This window comes from Xenopus laevis, chromosome 1L (genome assembly GCF_017654675.1).
Source record: "Xenopus laevis strain J_2021 chromosome 1L, Xenopus_laevis_v10.1, whole genome shotgun sequence".
NCBI lineage: Eukaryota > Metazoa > Chordata > Amphibia > Anura > Pipidae > Xenopus > Xenopus laevis.
The window spans coordinates 206475423-206498024 of record NC_054371.1 but is presented as its reverse complement, the minus strand read 5'-3'; the positions used below and the strand labels follow the sequence as shown (position 1 = coordinate 206498024).

At 39.2% G+C, this 22602-nt stretch overlaps 1 protein-coding gene across 6 annotated transcripts in view; it reads right to left on the bottom strand.

Annotated features, from left to right (window-relative positions):
* Nucleotides 1-2502: 2502 nt before the first annotated feature.
* The window catches only part of hps5.L (Hermansky-Pudlak syndrome 5 L homeolog), a 35030-nt gene continuing 14930 nt past the window's right edge, over nucleotides 2503-22602 (bottom strand). For all 6 annotated transcript variants that reach the window (XM_041569220.1, XM_018265895.2, XM_041569208.1 and 3 more), the window contains 16 exons: nucleotides 22010-22081; nucleotides 21354-21442; nucleotides 20317-20495; nucleotides 17931-18089; nucleotides 17264-17411; nucleotides 15941-16064; nucleotides 13863-14012; nucleotides 13546-13617; nucleotides 11802-12316; nucleotides 10219-10339; nucleotides 8644-8799; nucleotides 7808-7927; nucleotides 7456-7569; nucleotides 7027-7133; nucleotides 6425-6731; nucleotides 2503-3439 (listed from right to left, as the gene is read on the bottom strand). In XM_041569220.1, coding sequence (XP_041425154.1) covers nucleotides 3379-3439; nucleotides 6425-6731; nucleotides 7027-7133; nucleotides 7456-7569; nucleotides 7808-7927; nucleotides 8644-8799; nucleotides 10219-10339; nucleotides 11802-12316; nucleotides 13546-13617; nucleotides 13863-14012; nucleotides 15941-16064; nucleotides 17264-17411; nucleotides 17931-18089; nucleotides 20317-20495; nucleotides 21354-21442; nucleotides 22010-22081 — 2494 coding nt within the window. In that variant the 3' untranslated portion in view covers nucleotides 2503-3378. The remainder of the gene's footprint in view (nucleotides 3440-6424; nucleotides 6732-7026; nucleotides 7134-7455; nucleotides 7570-7807; nucleotides 7928-8643; nucleotides 8800-10218; nucleotides 10340-11801; nucleotides 12317-13545; nucleotides 13618-13862; nucleotides 14013-15940; nucleotides 16065-17263; nucleotides 17412-17930; nucleotides 18090-20316; nucleotides 20496-21353; nucleotides 21443-22009; nucleotides 22082-22602) is intronic.

The following is a 22602-nucleotide window of genomic DNA, read 5'->3' as shown; positions in this document are numbered from 1 at the left end:
GTGTTAGGGAGCTGCTATCTCGTTACCTTCAAATTGCTCTGTTGTTAGGCTGCTGGGGAGGGGAGGGGAGGAGGGGTGACATACCTCTCAACATTTTGGAAATAAAAAGAGGGACAAAAAAGTTGCCACACCCAATTTTTTGACCATGCCCATTTTCTGGCCACACCCCCTAATTACCATGTTTTACAAAATTTGGCAAGTTATGAAAGTTTGAACATATTTCTGTGGTTTTTATCAGTTATTACAGCTTCACACTTCGTGGATTGTAACAAGCGGTGGGTATGCTGTGCTGTATGACGCGTTTCTTGCCGTTATCCCGGCACTTCCTCAGAGTCTGCTTTTGGCTTGTTACAATCCACGAAGTGTGAGCCATAATAAAGCCAATTACTTTTTATGAAGATTGTGTCACAGCTTTATTCTACCAACTAGCGCCCGACATGCGAGAGAACAAGTTGCGCAAGTACCATACCGGCATGGAGTAGCCGGCGTCTCACGAGGGCAGCAGCGGGGAAGACACAGCAGTCGGGTGAGCTCTGAAACGGTCCACATCTACAGCAGTAAAGAGTGACTGAAGTTTATCAGAGCACAAGTCACTTGACTGGGGGCACCTGGGAAACTGACAATATGTCTAGCCCCATGTCAGATTTCAAAATTAAATATAAAAAAAAATCTGTTTGCTCTTTTGAGAAATGGATTTTAGTGCAGAATTCTGCTGGAGCAGCACTATTAACTCATGCGTTTTGAAAAAAACATTTTTTTCCCATGACAGTATCCCTTTAAATAGTCTAATACAGAAAGTGATGCCTCTCAGTATCCTTCCACTATTGGGACAAAAATGCATACAATCCTTTTGTAAGAAAAGACAATAGGGAATATTTATATGTTTATTATACATTTCAAGTGCAACATGTTATTAATGCTTCATTATACATCTAAAAAAAAAAAAAAAAAAAAAAAGTTGCTTCTGTAAATAAACTATACAGTCCCCTTGTTCAATTGTTTCATATTTTCTATATAGCAGCTCCCATGGGCAAACAAGTAGGGCCACCATATGCTTGATATACTGTGGGAGGGAGGAGATAGAGGCACGGGGTGTGGGGGGTGATCTTAACTATATGAAGAGAGTGTTGGCAGTTCAGCAAATGTAAAAGGACCAGTAACATAAATTTTTTTTGTAGAACGAAAAAAACACAGACATATTAAACTTTTAAATTGCAAAGTCTTTACTAAGAAATAATTTACCGAAACTCCACTTGCGATCCATCATGCGGCACTCGATTTCTCCTCCTTGCCTTCCTTATAGGAGATAGCCAGTAAGGAGAAATAGAGCGCCGCATGATGGATTTAAAAGTTTAATATATCTGTGGTTTGTTTTTTCATTCTACGCCAACACATTTTTTAATAGAAATACTGATTTTACTGATCCTTTAATGCAGTGATCCCCAACCAGTAGCTCGTGAGCAACATGTCGTTCTCCAACCCATTGGATGTTGCTCCCAGTGGCCTCAAAGCAGGAGCTTATTTTTAAATTCCAGGCTTGGAGGCAAGTTTTGGTTTCATAAAAACCAGGTGCACTGCCAAACAGAGACTCAATGTAGGTAGACAAGCCATATAAGGGCTACTAAATGACCAATCACAGCCCTTATTTGGCACCCCAAGAACATTTTTCATGCTTGTGTTGCTCCCCAACTCCTTTTACTTCTGAATGTTGCTCACAGGGTTCAAAAGGTTGGGGATTCCTGTTTAAGGCCTAGTTGGAGGGTTCCCCAAGCTGCAGTCGCCCAGCTGTTGCTGAATAACCACTGGTCTCAAACTATTGTACTGGTGCAGCTTGGATCAGGGAGGCGCTCAGGGCAGGTCTGGTCGTCAAAATAGGCCCTGGCATTCCAAGTACACAGAGGCCCAAATAGTCCTCCACCAGCCCACTAAATAGTGACTGTCTATGGCAACTTACAGCCGCCCCTCTGGCATTTGCCAGAGCCCACAGATTGCCAGTCCGGGCCTGGCTCAAGGGTTTCTGTATAAGCTGCAATCAGTCCCTTGGGTTCCTATATAAAAAAATCCAGCCCTGGTTATGGATCGAGTGTGGGGGCTACACCTTTTTCTTCTCTTCTGTTCATTTATGTTCCATTCTGAAATCATATTATAAGGAAATTAAGGCAATGCCTCAAGGACAGCTGATAGAACGACGAATATCCATCCCTTACAGCAAGAGATGATTGAATTAAGTATTATACTCCATGAAACACTGCAGATATCACATGCAGGCCGAGACACATTTGTTCTTATGGCTCAAGTAACAGACAGGTCTGAGGGATCAATGGGTTGTTCACCTTTAAGTTAACTTTTAATATGATGTAGAGACATTAACATTCTGAAAGAAGTTGCAATTTGTTTTCATGGTTTTATTTTTAGTTATTTAACTTTGATCCGCGGCCCTCTAGTTTGGCATTTTAGGGTCTCTTTTACCTAAGTATCGGTTTAAATGAAAGCCTGAAATAGGAAGAGGGATGGGACAAAATAGAAAAGGTAAGTAATAAAAATAATAAAATTGTAAGCTCACGGAGCAGTTGTTTTTTTTTTACACTGCTGGGGTCGGTGACCCCCTCCCCATTTAAAAGTGGAAGACAAACCATTTGAAAACTATAAAAAATAAATAATGAAGACCAATTTCTGAGTTGCTACGAACAGGATGTTCTACACCATACTAAAAGTTATTGTAAAGGAGAAGCACCCCTTTAAAGGGAAACGTTTATTTTCCATAATACCTTGTTCTGGATGCCGCAAATCATATTTGTTCGGACATCACTGTGCTCCAATGCCCATAATGCAATGCTTTACAGGGTCACTCATTAATGCACTTGTGCCCAGGAGAGTGGGTTCATAATGCGCTCCTTTGGGAACAGAGGTGGGCAGAATAGTTCTCACATAGGATAAAGTTAGCAGGGCCATAGTATATTCTATGTGGCCTGTAGAAATGTAAGGCACAGTATTTACAATACACTCATGCTCTAGTTATAATCATAAGAAGCACAATGTGCATATTATACTTATTGATATACAGCTCCAGAACACTGATAATCTTCTCACGTCTGTCACTGCATATTGTTCAGGCAGCAGCAATGGCAACTGGGTATATGTTACTATTAGACTGCGGAGCCAACGAGTGGGGCACTGTGATTGCAAAGATCCTGCCTTGGGAAGTTAATGTTTGGGTTTTCTTCAGCTGAGGAATTCACAGATAGGAATATGGTTCACAATCCCAGCTGTTTTTAGTTGCGGAATAGCTTGACACAGTGGTACCAACAGCAGAACTCCTCTGGTTTATTGGTTGCTTCCAATCAGGCTTTATCCGTTGTCCTGAAGGAGCAGGTGCCATTATGCTTGCTGTGACCACAGGAACGTCTCACATCTCTCCAACATAGACTGGATCAGTGCTCTGTGGGAAAAATACAGATGTTAGTTAGCTGGAATTTAATTCTAAGGGGCAGATTTATTAAGGGTCGAAGTGAAAATTCAAATTCTCGAATGTTCAAAATGCTCAAATTCAGATTGTCAATTATCCAAACTAGATTTTTAATTCGAATTTCGAGATTTATCATACTCTGGACATTTAAGAACTCGAATTCGACTATTCGCCACCTTAAGGGCTCTTACAGACGAGTGTTTTTAGTGCGTTCCAGTTTCATGAGTTCAGCCACAGGGGAGAGCAGGAGTAGACACACTGAATTCTTTTCAATGGGGCTGTACTCACACAGACGCATGTAAGCGCCGAACGCAGGAAAAATGCAACATGCTGTGTCCCAACTTGCGTTCGGCACTTACATGCGTCTGTGTGAGTCTACTCCTGCGCTCCCCTGCGGCTGAACGAATGAAACCAGAACGCAGCTAAAAACGCTCATCTTTAAGAGCCCTAAACCTGCCAAATGACTGTATAAGTCAATGGGAAATGTCCAGGGATCAATTTGGTGGTTTGCAGCCTTCCGGACATTTCTTGAATTCAATTTGAGTTTTTCTAATTCAAATCGAATTCAATTCAAGTTTTCGGATCGATTCAATACGTCCGAGCTGAGAAAATTAGATTTTATTCATAAATTTTGATTGGTTGAATTCATGGGAGTTTAAAAAAAAAAAAAAAAAAAAAAAACTCACTCGAAATTCGACCTTAGATAAATGTGCCTTCAAGTCTAAAAAAAAACAAAATAAAAAAAAAAAAAGTATCCCATAAGTCATTTCCATAAAAAACTACTTTTATTCAAAAAGTCATATTAAAAAATAACAAACATACAGACCCCATGGTATTCTGTCTTACGCATTTCATACCCTCTGGTATTTAATCATAGGGCAATGATAATGGATTTTACAATTTTGTCTTCGTTTTTTGTATTTACGTTATTATATATACTGATTACATGCAGCTTAAGGAACAGAACCACAGTAATATGTATGTATAATCTTGCTCTGAACAATTTCTGGTTCTAAAATTATATGGGAGGGACATATTTGGTTTTAAACTCTGTTGGTCAATTTGGTACCATTAAAGCCTATGATTAAGTACCAGAGGGCATGAAACGCGTAAGGTCGAATACCATGGGGTCTGTATGTTTATTATTATTTTAATATGACTTTGAATAGAAGTAGCTTTTTATGGCAATAATGAGTTATGAGATACTCTTTTTGCTTTTTTCCTTATGTGCCCTTGGAACTGGGGGCTGTGTCCCAGCAACTATGGCCCTTTTTTGACTGGCCATTTCCATCCCAGTATATAAATGTAACTTTTTAACTAACTCTAAGTCTTGCAAGGAACACTATAAATACTGTAAGTAAATCTATAAGAAGGCCTTGCATCAGTCATTCCTTAGAATTTTATTAGGTTTTCAGTATGAGATTTACCTGATATATGAGCGAGCTACAGTGAATTTCTGGCAATAACAAGAGGAAAATGAAAATGTAGCATCTGGGGAAAAGGGTGAGACAGTGGGGCTCATTTATTAACGCAGCGCAAAAAAAGAGCACAGAGGCCTGATATTTGCCCAGTGAATGCGAGTATTTAATAAAGTAGTGCACGATACCTTAAAAGTCAGATTTGTACGCTAATGTAGACGCAGACAGGATGTAACGCGTGAAACTGCATATCAGCTGTCGCAATGCTTATAATAAATTGTGCGCACAGATACCGCAAAGGTAAGGAATAGTTGTGCGCATGTACGAATGTGCTGCTTTAATTAGTTGCGTTACAGATCGCGCATATTGCGCTCGATGTGCAGCATCTGCGTTTGTGTCTGTGCTAATATTTGTTTGGTTGCACAGGTGTTTAGCCTACCTGGTACTCAAAGGAACCTTGGTTAATATAAACATGTTGGGGGAAGGCGTGGTTAATCTGCACTTTACAGGGGTTGTTCAACTTTGAGTTAACAAACATCCCGAACAACAGCAGCCCCATTTGGTGTATTTGCCAGAACCCAGTTTAGCAGTATGGCCCTGCGCACATATATAAAATTCTCTTTCAAGCAACATGAAACACAAAAATATACTGAATATATTAGCGCAGCTGGGCAGGAATGCGCATTTTGAAGAGTGTTACTATTACACGAAGAGGCAGTTGTGGTGCTATTGCCCGGGTGCAGTTTTGCGCATATACAGATGCATATCTGCAACGACCGCAGCGCAAGCGCAATGCAGCCACGCCCCCAGCCACGCCCCTCACAAACACAGCATAGTTTGCGACATAAATGGCCAATCTTGTGCATAAACAAAACCTTTGCAAAAGCTCCGTGTTATGCGCAATATCACGCAAATATATTAGCGATCGTGCTCGTGATGGTGCAGACAACTCTTTTGCGTCCACTTATGCGCTGCATTAATAAATGAGCCCCAGTGTGTGCCAAAATAATAAGTGTGCTCCATCCATATGCCCATTTTTGGGAGCAGTAGAGGATTGACAGCAAACCAGGCAGTAGCTGGGGGCCCCATGGTTTTCAGGGGGTGAGGCTGCAAGAATTAGCAGATATTTCCATTATTTGATTGGCCACCTGAGGAGGTCCTCATCCTACTGAATTTTCAAACCTGCCTGACTGATGTAGCAGACACATAGCAGTCAGGCAGGCCAATCTGAAGGCACCATACAGGGGCCAATAAGTTGCCAGGTTTTTCCCAGCGCAGAGTGAAGTCTACAGTATATGAATAAGAGGGAGCCTGGACACACACACACAGTCACTCTCCTATAGCTTCAGGCTTATCCAAGAAAGCACCAACACTCAAATTGCCCCACAAGTGCCCATTACACTGGGGCCCCTATTGCAGTTTTGAGAAGCCTAGGGTTGGGAAGTATCAGAGGGAATTGTTGCCAGTACGTATAAAATGTCAGGGATCAAACAGAAGACAAGACAGGAGATGGAAGAAAATGGGAGTAGCACAGACTTGCCTCTGTCTTTTCTCAGCCACTTTCATGATATCGCAAACCTTGGTGTATCTGTCAGAGAAGCTCTCAGTCGCACCCCATTCCTGCAGATATGGCCAGGCACGCTCGGTCCCTATCACCTTCATCAGAAGGAGGGCCACATTCTCCACTGTGATGCAGTTAGGCCAGTCCGTGTGCCCGTTACTTACTGAACTCCCATTCTCTGTGCCATTTTGATGCTGGTGGTGATCGTGAGAATGAGGATAAGAATCGTGGCTTTTTGCTAGCTGAAGAATTAATTTCCATTCATCCATGGTCTCTGGTATGACACCTAAGGGAGGCAAATCATAGTTCAGTAACAGACTAGAATATAATAAATATTCACATAAACAGCCTCATGTACAATTGCGAAAATGCAATTTTCAGATGCAAATCTCCAGGTTTGTTTTTATCCACAATGCTTTTCCCCAGAATTCCAGCATAAAAGTACCTGTGCGCTGTTGTGCACATCACAATTATACACAATGCACCATTCCATATGCTAATTCACCATCCTCATTAAAAACGTATTCATTAAACCAAAGACCCCAATCATCAATGTATTAATGGCAGGTCAGGTCACTTACCACTGACTTCATCGATAAGACTCAGATCATCAAGGAACACAATGTTTGTCAGGGCTTCTGTCCTTCTGTCCAGCTCCAAACACAAAGACACATATCCCCGCCAGTATCTACAAGAGTAAATACTGTATTAAATAAACAGAACTCAGAATGCAACCATGTGTTAATATGTTGAGACAGGAACACCGGCCTGAAATAAGAACTAAAGCTCAACAAAGAATTAGGCTACAAATGCTACACCATATTGGGCACCACAGTACAGAACGTGTGTGTGCGTCTGTGTGTGCGTCTGTGTGTGCGTCTGTGTGTGCGTCTGTGTGTGCGTCTGTGTGTGCGTCTGTGTGTGCGTCTGTGTGTGCGTCTGTGTGTGCGTCTGTGATTTTAACAGATTATATACAGAATCGGAATTGATATGAACATATTGTACTTTACCCAAAGGTCCTACAGACTGTGGACATCTTCTGTTTTGTTTCGTAATCTGCCGGAAGTTTTATTAACAGATCAATTAAAGGTCCATAACCCCAGGTAAACAGATGAGAATTTGGCCTGGAGGAGAAGCAAAGTGCATCAGACTAATGAGAAAGAACCAGCAGGTTGCACCCTTAGTAATACATTCTATTTATTTTATATTGTATAAATGCCATATCAATATGTTTTTCATATCTTTGTCTTTATTTTAAACACTCCATTATTCAGATCTTTATTTTAAACACTCCATTATTCAGATCTGTCTATGTGATGAACAAGGTCTTGATATAATACAACAGAAATACAGATGTCCTACTTGGGATTTCCTTCCGGATCCAAAGTGTTGCTGGTTTGTGGAGCATCATGGGAAACAGCCAGCAAAAGCCAATCCATTTTGAGAGATTCTGGCTGAACAAGCGACTGTAGCAGAGATGACCTAGAGCACAGAGAATACTTGCAGTTTGGCTGGTGTCAATTACAAAAGTAAATATGCCACAAAAGAATGCAAAACAGGCAACAGGGGTTGCCAGTCACCACCTATTATGATCAGCTCAATGCCACCCTAGAATTCTGGGCAACGTCACAATAAATGGAGCCAGATTTGACATAATCCCTGTCCTGTATGATGCTTTCATTGTTATTCCATGTTATTCCATGGACTAGCGATACCCAACCTTTTGAACCGATGAGCAACATTCAGAAGTAAAAGGAGTTGGGGAGCAACACTAGAATAAAAAAATGTTCTTGGGTTGCCAAAGAAGTGCTGTGATTGGCCATTTGGTAGGCCCTATGTGGATTGTCAACCTACATTGAGGCTCTGTTTGGCAGAACACCTGGTTTTATACAACCAAAACTTGCCTCCAAGCCTGGAATTCAAAAATAAACTCCTGCAACATGTTGCTCACGAGCTACTGGTTGGGGATCACTGACTTATACATACAGAATACAGAAATGGTTTCTGGTGGCACCACTGAGGCTTGTTTATAATTATGGGGAAGAGTTTTAGGTGACACCTTAGTAGGTAGAGTTTGTGATGCACACCTAGATTTGTGAGCAGGTTCTGAGAAAGGGAAGAGAAAATATTCAGAAAGACATCAGTTTTTTTGCAAATAATTTAAAAACCCTTCTCTGGAAAACCATCTGAATACAAACCTTTGATCCACTGGTTTTGATTTAATAAGGCTGTCCAGATAAGCAAGGAAGTGCCTTTGATTTCCACGGCAGAGCTGCATGACATCCAGGGGCAGAATGGAAGGGTAGAACCTTATCAAAGACCGGACTGCGGTTTCCCCAAACTTCTCATACATCCTAAGTAAAAATGATAGAAAAAATGAAAAAAAATGAAAAAATTAGAAATGACAATATGGAACCAATGCTCCTCTTTCCTCTGCCAGTCCATTAAACATCCATCACACAAAGTAGTAAATATTGATTGAGGTAATGTGGCACGAAGGAGAATCTCTTTACTGGTCAGGCAACTTCACGTGACTTTGGAAAACGAATCGCTCAGAGTGCCATCCTGTCGTCGATTTACATTTTAGCCAGCGGGAAGGCAGTTCAGGGAGATTAGTCGCCCCAAAGTAGAGGAGATTTGTCGCCTGCAACTAATCTCCCTGAATCTGCCTGTGTGCCATGACCCTTTGAGGATAACAAAACAGTAAGAAAATGATTAAAGGTGTATTTGGAGACCAAGTTACTCAAAGTATACAAGTTTTATTTTACATTATAAATTATCCATTTAAAACCTGGCCGGCCAGGAACCAAACATATAACAATATAAATACATAAAAGATTATTTCCAAATGATTCAGTTAGGTCAATTATTTAAAAATCACAGTAATAGGAATTTTCCAAAATCTCCTAGGTTGTATTGAGTGATTCCCCCAGTCTTACGACAACAATTATAAGAGCAAAGTTGGTGTGAATTATAGTTCTTCAACTTGGGAGTATTATGGTGTAAGTTATAGTTCTCCAATTTGGTAATCAAGAAAGGTAATTTCCCCAAATGGGTTGCCAGGCTTATTATTTGGAGATATATGTAGAGAAGGTTACAAAGGGGTTAAATGGGGTGCCCACCACACCCCCTCTCTTTTCAGCTATATGTGCCCCCCAATAATGGACTGATTTCACCAGATCCTGCGTTTCGGTCCTTCCTCAAGGGTACATTTGGGCACAATCACTTAGTGACAGGTCACTTAGCGTTGGATCCGATAGCCTTTTCATAATGTCTCCACTTTACAGATACCCCTTTCCGAAAATACTAAATGACGCCTGATGTGTCTCAGCCGGTGCGTTCAACTGCGGAGTGCAAAACTCTGAACTTGCTCACACCGAATCCCAGCAATTTACTGATTTTCACAGTTGCAGCTTGCCGATTTTGGGGTAAATTCACCAAAAATGTAGTTCCAACCTTGGGAGTGACACACCACCTAGATACTGCGACGTGTTTCGCCTCTATAAGACTTAATAAAGCAGTTGCTTGGTGAATTTACACCAAAATCGTGCCGGGTGAATCGTGAAACCATGAAAATCGGTAAATTGCAGAATCATTTGAAAATAATCTTTTATTTATTTATGTTGTTATATGTTTGGTTCCTGGCCGACCAGGTTTTAAATGGATCATTTTTAATGTAAAATAAAAATTGTATACTTTCAGAGTAACTTGATCTCCAAATATACCTTTAATCATGTGCTTACAAAGTAGTAAATGTTTAACACCAGAAATACCTGCAGGCATGAGCGAGCAGCAGAGGACTATCCCACGGCTCTTCATCACTTAATAACTTGATCACGCTCACCAGAGCCTCACTGGCTATTGCTCCAGCCACTGGAGTAGAACTCGTCAGATCTAATAGAAAATAGGTGAAAAAGTCAACATAAATTACATAATTATCTGGAAATGTTCTTAATTGATCAGCAGTGCCTCAATGTCTACCAGCCAGGGCCTTCCACAGACTATACTGAAGGACTAAAAGGTTCCACCAGCGAGTCCTTTCGATACAGAAATAGATTTAAATAAAATATACATATTATGTTCCGAAAGTAGTAAGAGCAGATCTTTGTAAAGCTTTAATTACATGAAGTTGAGATGTTTCAAGGGTTACAAAATTCAAAGTGTGACCTCAGAAGTATAGGAAGATTTAATATTTAACTACTACAGAGCAATGTAATCATAGAAAGGCAGTGTGTTCCTTATAAGTGGTGGGTCACCTTTAAGTTAACTTTTAATATGTTATCGAATGGCTGATTCTAAGCAATTTTTTTTTTTTCTTTTTTAAATAATTTTCCTTTTTCTTCTCTTTCCAGCTTTCAAATGGGGATCACTGACCCCATCTAAAAATTACTTTGTTGGGCTACAAATGTATTGTTATTGCTACTTTTTATTCCTCATCTTTTTATTCAGGCCTCTCCTATTCATATTCTAGTCTCTTATTTAAATCAATGCATGGTCGCTAGGGTAATTTGTACCCTAGCAACCAAATTGCTGAAATTGCAAACTGGAGAGCTGCTGAATAAAAAGCCAAATAACTCAAAAGCCACATTTTATTAAAAATGAAAACCAGAATAACTCAAATAACTCAAACTACAAATAATCAAAAATGAAAACCAATTGCAAATTGTCTCAGAATATCACTCTCTAAATCAAACCAAAAGTCAATTTAAAGGTAAACAACCCCTTTAATATTAATCACCAGACATGAATAAATACTGAGAGCATTTTAATGCATTGCTTAATATGGTACACAGATTAGTGATGAGTGAAACGCATTGAAATAATTGGCCGTTTTACGCGCAACAGATTGTTACACGTACAATTTTTCACGCTCCAAAAAGTAAATGGGTATTGTTTGTCCAAATGCATTAAAGTCAATGGGCGTTTTTTCTTGTGGTGACTTTTTTGATCCAAATGCATTAAAAGTCAATGGGAATTTTTTCTTTGGCGATTTTTTTTGTCCAAATGCCTAAAGTCAATGGGCGTTTTTTCTTATGGGCATTTTTTTCTCAGCAAATTTTCCCGCTGTGAATTTTCACGAAAAAATTCACACACGATGCAATTTGGAATTTCGCCCCGAATTCATGGCTGGCGAATAAATTCGCTCATCACTAATGCAGATACCTGTGCACTGAAGTGTATGTGTGTCACGTGCAAAATGAATATAAACCTTGTATGGTTTTATACTTTTCATTTTTCAGAGATGAGGAATGGCTAAAGTATGTGGCATAGAAATATAGGTTTTGGGACAGTAATGGGTTTTCTGAGTGTGCTATAGGACATACTTCAGGAAATATATACAAGTTTCACTACCCACCTTGCAGCCCTTGCACGTAGGTATCCCAGACTGTTGGGCAGTCAGTGTACTGGAGAGCTATACAACGTTTTAGTCTCTTAAGGTCTAAAAGGAAAAAGTAACTCTGTATAAAGTGGCAGGCAGAAGAACCGAGATCTGAGGGCAATGGATCCTTTCCATCTGTGAAAACTTTGAATTCCAGACAGAGCATGGCAAGGCTGGACAGGTCCCGACGAAGAGACTCCTCTATGGGAAATGGAGCAGTCACGTGAAATATAACAGGGTGCTCCGTTTTAGTCAAGTCAGTCTGCGCTCTTCCCTCGTCCTTTGTCATCCCCAATTCTGGCCTGAAATCTCCTTCTTCTCCGTCCTCATTATTACAGGATGAGCTTGTAGTTGGCACTTCACCATCTGAATCTTGGTCAGAGGGGTCAGCCTGGGGACTAAAAGCTTTTTCCAGGTACGGGAGCCACGTGTTTAAGATTATTACCATGGCCTCTGGGTCAAACAAAACCTCAGGATCTTGGATTTTTGATCTGAATTCAGAAAGAAAAAGAGCAGTTACTATAAACGTCTGGGAATGTGCTGTACCTCATTTTTAAATGGAAGACACATAGGGAACGTCATCGATATCGATTTGGTAACTGTTCTTTATTATCACAATTCCATATTCAACATTATAATGAGATTATTTTGGACATTATCATATACAGAAATTGGATCTGTTGTCTGGAAACCGGCTATACAGAAAGTTCCAAATTACAGTAAATCCTTCCGCAGAGTCCATTTTAATCAAATAAGTCATATTTTTAAAAATGATTTCCTTTTTTCTCAGTAATAATAAAACAGTATCTATACTTGATGGTAACGAAGGTGCATTTAACTAAGGTGCATAAATCCATATTGGAGGCAAAACAACCCTAATGGGTTTAATTTGTGTTGACATTTTTTTTAGTAGATTTAAAGGTATGAAGATCCAAATTATGAAAAGATTCCTTATGTAGAAAACCCCAGCTCCCGAGCATTCTGGATAACAGGTTCCAAAATTTGATAAAGAGGCCCACATAACACAGAAACTCCTAATATACCCATAAAAGTTACCCGTTTCTTCAAAAAGTATGAATAAATGTCTTTTCATGCTGAAATCCAGCTGTTTAACAGTTCTGTTTGTTCCTGACAGGGAAGAATGAACTAAACACTGATGTTACAAATTGTAACAACTTCTCCACAGCTTACAGACAGCATGCAGGAACTATATAACCCACAATGCATTGCATTGTGATGCTCCTTTCCTTATTGAAATCACATGTGCAGGGAATTGTGGGGTATAGAGGATGCAGGCTGAGGACAGTTGGCTGCTAATACAAAGTAACAGTAGTCAGCCAGCTCAGCAAAGTAGTCAGACAGATCAGGAGGAGAGCAGGGGGCTAGGCTTAGGGAACTGTCAGAAACCATTAAAAATCATGAAAAGTCTGCATATTTTTAATTGATGTATATTGCAAAGTTGGCTTGAAATTATGTTTACTTTTCAAAAAGCTTAAGTTATGTTTTTGTGGAGTTCCCCCTTTAATAAAGGCTTGGAGTCGCATTGTATTGGACCCTTTCCTATGTAACTTTATTTGCTATTCCATGGATGGATACACAGTTAAATAGGATTTGAAATGTCACGTCGTTATCACCCTATTGATGTAAGGCAATGTAAGAATCTCATCATGCTTCACCAACGACTGTTCCTCGATAGAAAGCCCAATAAGACCTCACTTACATAGCTGCGGCTGTTGACAGTTTTAACTCTCCCAGGCTGACTTCCTCACAGGACGGCGGATGGGAGTCTACCCTGCAAAAAGGAACATTAATGAATTCTTCTTTTTACATGTAAAACTGTATTAGATAAAAAGTACTTTAGCCTAATAACTTTTTTTGGTGGCCGAGAAATGCTCCTCACGAGCACTGGAGAGATCATTTAGGATTATCTAGATAACACAATCCATAACTGAATCTTTAAGAAATCAGTCTTATGATCTCACAATATATATGTGTTATGTCAAGTCATGACTCCCTAAAATAATTAAATGGACTCACTCGTTCTTTTCCTCCTCTGGTTGGGACATGTCATTGACAGGCACATCAAGGAGTCGGTCATCTTCCTTCACCTCTTGCCGCATTCTGATATCAGGATTCATGTGAAGGGTTCCAATTTTCTCAGTGGTTTTTCTCACAAAGCTAGTGACACTGTGACCAGAAGAGAAGCACTTTCTTATATCAAGTGGCTTTCAAATATTTCTCTATAATCTGACACATAGGCTTGCACTATACCAGCAATATAATGTATGACTTTTAGTTGGTGAGACACAATGATGGGTGAATAGAATCATGCTTTAAAATCAAGGTAATCATCAAGACATGTTGTGTATGCGTTTAAAACAACAACAATGCAAGCTGCATGTAAAATGCAATGAAAATTGGAAAAAACAAAAATTTGTTACTACAGACGGGAATTCTGTGTTGTAAATTAGGGGCATCGGACCCAGAGTCTGCCAAGATGCCCAAAGTTAAGAGGGACAGTAGATGCACCAAACCCTGCTTTTTCATTTCCCCAAATGCAGGGGTACGGATTTGGTCGAATAAAGAAACAAATCTGAACTCATCTTATGCACCCAAAAAGCTTGTCTTCGGATTTGGTTTGGCCATGCACTTGGATTCTGCCAAATCCTGATAAAAATGTCTCTGATTCTGCCAAATTCTGAACCAAATCAGGGATTTAGTGCATCCCTAGTTTGAAAACAAACAATTAGGTGGCCCTAAAAAATTTGAATGGCCCAGTAAATTATAGCTATTCCAATGATCATTTCACATGTGTTGTTGCTGTTCATATTGCAGTTGGCATTTTGAATATTCAAGTTCTCTGATTTGGTAAGAGGTTGATCTAGCCCTGCCAGCATTCTAATGCACTGACACACTACACTTAGGGGGTTATTTATCAAGGTCCGAATTTATCTCAGTATTTCTTATATGCAACTCCGAGCAACTCTGAATTCCCAAATGGACCTTATTTATGAAGAAAAAAGCCCAAAAAAATAGGGTCAGGAAAAACTCAGAAAACTTCGGAGCTTTCCCTGAAAACTCTGAATTGTTCGGAGTTTTCTGCAAAAACTACGATTAGTTTTGGAGTTTTCTGAGTTTTTTTTGCACTGAACCACCCGAAATCACTGAATAGCGGTACAGACATCAGCGCAGACACTGGGACCTTCCCCATTGACTTATACAGGACCTCAAGAGCCGGATTCTACAGTTTTAGACCATTGGACTTTAATAAATCTCGAAAAATTCGTAGTGTTTTTTTTTTGGTCCGAAAACTTCGAATTATTTGAGGTTCGGATATTCGGAGTTGGATAAATAACCCCCCATCGGTTACCCTCTAAAATGCACATAAGTGCAAGCTTTGTATCAAGCCAAAATCTTGTTTATGTGCCAGAATGGGGGACCTGATGCCCATGCACTGGCAACACAATTAGATGGTGAGGAGAGAAGGGGAATGTAAGGAGCGCAGTGAAGAAATGCAGAATGGAAAGTGAAGGTAATTGCCTGCCCCTTCTCTATACCCAAGGCATAAAGGTGGGGCAGACAATATATGACTGACAGCTAAGATTTTTAAATATTTTTATAATGGGTATAGGTGTGTTACTGAAAAAAAAAAAAATTTTGGTTTCATGTTAAATTTGAAAAGATCCCCTTTAATGCAAGATTAATGAGAGCTAAAAAGTAAAAGAGATGGGAAACTGGTTACCCGAATAGTTTCATTATTTCAGTCTGTGTTTTAATACAGGGATTGGCCTATTGATTTTTATGTATGTCTAAATAATTTAGTAGGCAATTGCAGGACATCAGCCTGCTCTCATTTCTATTCTTAACAAGCAAAAAAAGCAAACATTAATAAACCAGCCCCCTATGCATTCATCATAATGCGCTATTCACACATGGTGCATCTTGTGTATATAAACACACTCTGCTGATATTTAAAACAAAGGCCCACGCCATAAAAATTGCTTTGGCTTGCACTGTACAAAGTTTCCAGTTGTTGAACAAGCAACGCAGAGAGATAGCTGAGCTCTAGAGAACACAAGGCAGGCGACATTGACCAGTCCTTTCAGAGAAGTTACCTGTCTTTCATTGCCTGCAGGGACACACGTGGAGAGGTGGAACGAAATGGCAATTGGATGTTAAATGGAAGCAAAGTCTCATTTCGATCACTGTCAGCCGTCATGGACGCATGAGATACATTGTCTGACAAGTGAAGATAAAGTACAAATGACAATATAAAACAAAAAAAGCATGGACATGGTGTGTTATGGATAAAGAACCGAGATAAATAATCCCCACCCTACGATTCCTAATGGTTGCAGTAAGCTCCAGTTCATGTTGGGATCTTTCATGATGCAACAAGCAAACGTGATCAGGAAACACGCAGGAGTGATTACTGGAATACTCATTATGGTTTGGGGATTATTTTATTATCATTATATTATTATTATTGGCAGCAGTACAAATGCTAGCAATCACACTGACAGTACCAATCGCTTTCTGCTGTGACACTCATGGTGTTGGAGAACTAGAATAACTGCATCCTGTTCACACCCCAATGGGAATATTCACAAAGTTGCAGCAGGTAAAAGAAGCCAAATTATTTCCAAAAGTAAAAACTCTTGCACAAAAAAAAAAAAAAAAACTCTTGCACACCTATTTATAAAAGTGTTTTACACCACAATTAAGCCCCATTTTTACACCTAAATAGACTTACAATATAAAAGTCAATGGGAAGTACAAATTTCATAAAGGGGAAATTCAACTTTAAATATTGATGTCACAAAAGCACCAATTCCAAATGTTTTCTGGTTGTCAGGTTCATTGTCCCTGGAAACCACAAAAGCAGACTGGCTGTTCTGGCAATCTATTTATCTTCAAAAAAGCAAATAAAAGGACACCTTGCTCTTGTTAATAGGCAGCAGCTTTGAAAAGTGAAACATTACATTTGTATCACGTGAATTAACAAACATTACATGAATGACCAAACTTAATTGTTTTTGTCCCACCCGAATGCTCATTTCCGGTTACAATCTAGTATAATATGTTCAAATATTATTTTCCTAAACGAGGGTCACTGACCCCAGAAACCAAAAACTGTTGCTCTGAAAGGCTACAATCTTATAGTTAATTTTTATTTATAATCTTTCAGACCTTATGGTTTTCTTTTTTTCTGTCTCTCATTCAAAACACTGCCTGGTAGCTAGTGTCAATTGGACCCTAGCAACAATATAGCTGCTAAAACTCCAAGCTGGAGAGCTGCTGAACAAAAAGTTGAATAATTTAAAAAAACAACAACATACAAATGAAGAACAAATACATCTCAGAATATCACTGCCTCATTATACTATAAGTTCAAATTAAGGGTGAACTACCCCTTTAATAGAAGAACCAAAACTTACCAAGATCTCCTTGCTCTTCCTCTTGTTCTCGTAATCGGTCGTCCTCAGACAATGTTTGGCTGTGTAAGGACTCACAGTCTTCATCGGATTGGCTACCTCTGCGGCTGATAACCCGATAGATTCCACAGTCCAACACATTGAAACTTTCCTACAATGGAATTTACTTTGACTTTATTTCCCTTGGCGTAAAGTCAAATGAAAGCATAGCCACTAACACGATTAGATTACCAATACAAAATACAAGCTATAGAAAGCAATAATAAATAAATCCAAGCCATAGAAAGCAATAAATGATCCCTAAACAGTCCACAGAAAACAGACTTTCTATAAAATGGAACATCGTTTTATTTCAAAAGAACCTGAGTCTTGGGGTCAAGCTAGAAAAGTTGCAGATCCTGATGGAGATCCAGCAAAGCCTACTGAGCTATAATGTTTGGTCTCTGCTGACCACAACATCCTTACAGCGTCTAAAAATCTTTAACTCCATAGAAAAGAAAATTTGGCTGGCATGAGACTTTGCATTAGATAACGTTTAAAATGATCTTGGCTACAGTTTTTGCCAGCATTCTTCTTCCGGGAGGATCAAGCTTCGGCTTCATTGTCCTACCGTGTCCTCAACAGGTCATTGGCAAAAACTATATATAAATCCTAGCCAAAGTGAACTCACATGTGAGGAGATACTGCTCCGTCTGCTGCTGCAGGCTGAATCCAGAGGTTCAAGCTTGGACATCAAATCTTCAAGCTGAGCAATGGATTCTTGCTGTGTTACAATGTCCAGCTGGGCCTTCAAGTGTTCTAGTTTGTCCATGGGCAAGACTTTCCTTCCCTTAACAGCAAAACAAAGAAATCAGGATACACGGAGCATGGACCAACCTAAGCACTTGGTCATTTTATTACAAATACTAAAGTAGGCCTGAGTTCGGTTGCTGAACCAACCCTGAAGGAAAAATACAGCAGCTTATTTACTGACTGGCATTAACAACAGGTTCATTCGATTTATGTTAGTAGTGAACCTGGAACACTGAGTTTGTATTACTATTAACATCTGTTATAATTAAATAAGCCACAACATTTTACTATAAAAACTGTGTGGCAGCACACAGAGTTCATATACCATATGGATAAGATGCACAGAGGAGCCCTGTACATTGCAGTTTGCACGCCGCTTCATGATTCCTCAAAAAAAGCCTTATAAATGTACTTGTACCTGAAAACAATTCCTAATATTAAAGGAGAAGGAAAGCTACCAAGGCAGTTTATTGCCAATAGATTAGCCACAACAGTGCAAGCTAGAACGTCATTTTTATTCTTTAGAATGCTGTTTCCTACCTGAGTAAACAGCTCTAGACATTGTATCAATTTGTTTAGGATAGCAGCTGCCATATTAGCTTGCTGTGACATCACTTCCTACCCGAGTCTCTCCCTGCTCACTTATAGCTCTGGGCTCAGATTACAGCAAGGAGGGGAGAGGAGATAACTGAGCATGTTCAAGCTCAAGTCCTGAAGCTGAAAATAGGAAATCTGATACAGAAGCTGATGTGTTCATAATAGAAAGACAGAAAAATGCAGTGTTTCTTTTGACAGAGGACTCAGAGCAACTTTACTTTGAGGGTTTACTGGTGTATTTATATAGACCTTTCTGATAAAGCTTATTGAGTTTTAACCTTTCCTTCGCCTTATTAAATAAAGCAGTGCAGTTTTGTGCATGCTGAGCCACATTTCCTGGTGCTCATGTCATTGCTTCAGTTGCTTTCTGGTAAAAGCAGAGATCCAGTCTTCGTTTATGGCAGGGATTCTAGATACTTATACACGGCTACATAGGAGTAGATGCACAAAGAGTCCTTTCAAGAGCCATGAAAGGATCAATTAGCATTCACCAGAATGGCTCATTTACATTTATTGCACCGCTGCATGGACATGACTGAGACTAAATTTGTTTCAGCAGGAATGTTTGGAATATACTGAATAGTGATGCATGCCACCTGGGACTATTTGTCTGTAGTGCAAGAGATTTGTCTTGTTTTACATATATACCAGTTTAGCTTCACAGAGGTCATAGAGCGATTATTATTTCTATAGCACAAACATATTCTACATCATTTACATGCCTTAGTGGAGCTTATAGTCAAATAGGGAATTCGCCAATTGCCCCGGATTAAAGGAGAAGGAAAGGTTAAAACTAAGTAAGCCTTATCAGAAAGGTCCATCTAAATATACCAGAAAACCCCCAAAGTAATGCTGCTCTGAGTCCCCTGTCAAAAGAAACACAGCATTTCTTTCCTTCTATTGTGTACTCATGGGCTTCTGTATCAGACTTCCTGCCTTCAGCTTAAACCTCATTGCCCTGGGCGTGAGCATGCTCAGTTTGCTCCTCTTCCCCCCCCCCTTCTCTGCTGTAATCTGAGCCCAGAGCTATAAGTGAGCAGGGAGAGACTCAGGCAGGAAGTGATGTCACACCATGTTAATACTGCAGCTCCTATCCTAAACAAACAGAGAGTTTCTAGAGCTTTTTACTCAGGTATGGTAAAACATTCTACAGAATAAATATAGCATTCTAGCTTGCACTATTGCAGCTAATCTATTGGCAATAAAATGCCTTCATAGCTTTCCTTCTCCTTTAATGGCAGAACTACAGGGAGTGCTATTGCACAGAGGCCTGCGTCGGGGGGGAAAGGTGTTTTCTTTGCCTGCACCCATGCCCCCCGCACTGATAGTTATGTTACTGCCCTGGATGCAAGCGCAGGAGTGTTAAAAGTGCAGAACAAAGGGCTTATTTAGATATCTGTAGAATAAGTCAAATCAACTGGACTTGCTATGTTTTTTCTCATGAGAAAGCCAGTTGGATGACTAGTGAAACATCTTCAAAAAAAACACAGCAGCTAATTTGATTTATCTCTACAGATATACCATGACCTGGATGAATGAGAATTTTCACAAACATATTGCTTATTTAGACTGAAATAGCAGCAGGTTAAGTGTTCTGCTCCGCACCTCCCACTGGATGAAAGAACTCTCAAACCCAATACACTGTACTTTCAAAAACTCCTACTCACTTTACTTAAAACAATGATGTTCTGGAACAAGTGGCAAACCCTGGCAGCCAGATCCCAGCAGCTTCTTTTGATAAGACGTTCAACACATCGCTCCACTGGAAGCAAGGAGAAGTGCGAGACCTTGCCATCATGGTGCAGACAGAACAGCTCATTCTTATAAATGGATAGGTCTTGGATGTCTACAAGAAGTAACATATGTATTTGCTCAGGGAAACAGTCACAATTATTATTTGCCAAACACAAATGAGCTCTGCACACAGATGGTTGTCGCCTGAATGCCTCAAAGTGCTATCCCTCAGTCTTTTCTAATAATATTACATCATTGTGTATCATGTTATGCAAACTCAAGGATCAAAATTTTAAAATGACCATGCAACTCTATGGAGTAGAAGTTCTCCACAGTCCACAGAGAAATACCGCCTCTCTCCATTCATTTCTATGGGATTTTTAAAGGCGTATTTATCAAAGGGTGATCGTTAAAGTTCACCATTTGATAAATATGTCTTTAAAAATCCCATAGAAATGAATGGAGAGAGGCGGTATTTCACTCTGCGGACTGTGGAGATCTCTAACTTCACTCTTTGATAAATCTACCCCTTAGCCTTTCTCTGCATGATGTTTTGCTGCACTAAAAAGCAAATCCACAGTAAGATTGACAAAATTACTGTTTTCATGAAACCCTGAATAGAAATGGAATAAAATACAAATTGATCACTCATAAATTCAAAAGGATGGCAGTTAAGAGAGTACACAGGCAAATAAATAACCCCAATGTATTTCACCCAGTACATATAAATGCTTCGGGAAATGCCTATTGTATAGTTCAAGAATGTTTTTCCTCAGCATGAAGCAAAATTCTTCTGTGGCAGAGAACAATGTAAAATATTCATTACATTTCATTTTCTAATGCATGGTAGCCATGTCAGACTCTCATTGTGCCCTTCAAGGTTACATATTTAAATTAATAATTACTGGATATTTAGGAGCTAAAGTAAGTTGATAGTAAATTAAATTTGGAAAACAGAAATAATTCTGACCTCTTACTTCACTCCACAGTAGAACCTGCACATTCTGGGGAATAAAGATGTAAATTGTCCGGTCTGTCCACGTCAGCACGCTGTGTTCACTAAGGAAGAGAAAACAAATATTGTTTTGATTTGTGGGATATACAAATATAAAGACATATAAGCCATTTGCCTGGCACTCTAGAATCAGAGCAGTCCGTCTTTCTCAATTGCCACAAGCTCCACTTCCCTAGCTCTGGCACTGTGCTACAAAAATTTAAAAAACAAAAATAAAAAACACAAGGGCAGAAGCAAATCCTTAACTAGGCTTAGGTTTGAAATTACATTTTTGGCCAGTTATGTTAAAGATATATAAGTAATGTGGTTGCAATGGCAACGTTTGAAAATCATTTAAATTAAGGGTGAAACCATTATAAACAAAAACACAAAAAAACAAAATTCAATTCAATTCAATGGTTGGTAGTTTTTATTATTTCATTATACTTAATAATTTAATAAATATAATAAATAATATATTATTATTATTATTTATTCTATTATTTAGTATTTTAGAAGTGCCAGGATTAACTGTTTGGAAGAATTATACTTTTCGAGACAAATGTCCCCCCCTCTTCAACTGATAACCATGGACCTGGGAAATTAATACAAATGGCACCAAGAGGTCTCACCTTAAGTACAAGAGTTTAGTGAATGCTAAAGACTGTGGGGGTCCAGGGGTGGAATCATACTGAAGGTCTAATCTAAAGATACAGAAGGAAAAAAATACATTTCATTACATGCTGTAGCAAATATAATACAGGTATGGGACCTATTATCCAGAATGCTCAGGACCTAAGGTTTTCCAGATAACGGATCTTTCTGTAATTTGGATCTTCATACCTTAAGTCTACTAGTAAATCATGTAATAATTAAATACCCACAATAGGCTGGTTTTGCTTCCAATAAGGATTAATTATATCTTAGTTGGGATCAAGTACAAGGTACGGTTTTATTATTACAGTGAAAATGGAAATAATTTGTTAAAATGTGAATTATTTGGATAAAATGGAGTCTGTGGGAGATGGCCTTTCCTTAATTCTGAGCTTTCTGGATAATGGATTTCTGGATAACAGGTTTCCAGATAATGGATCCCATACCTGTACAAACATGCATGCAATCTTCTGCAATCTTTATTTACAGGAATTCGTCAGGTAGGAAATAACTAGCAGGACAACACTTCAAGCCATGCTTTAAACCCATAAACATTGCCTTTTAGTCTGAT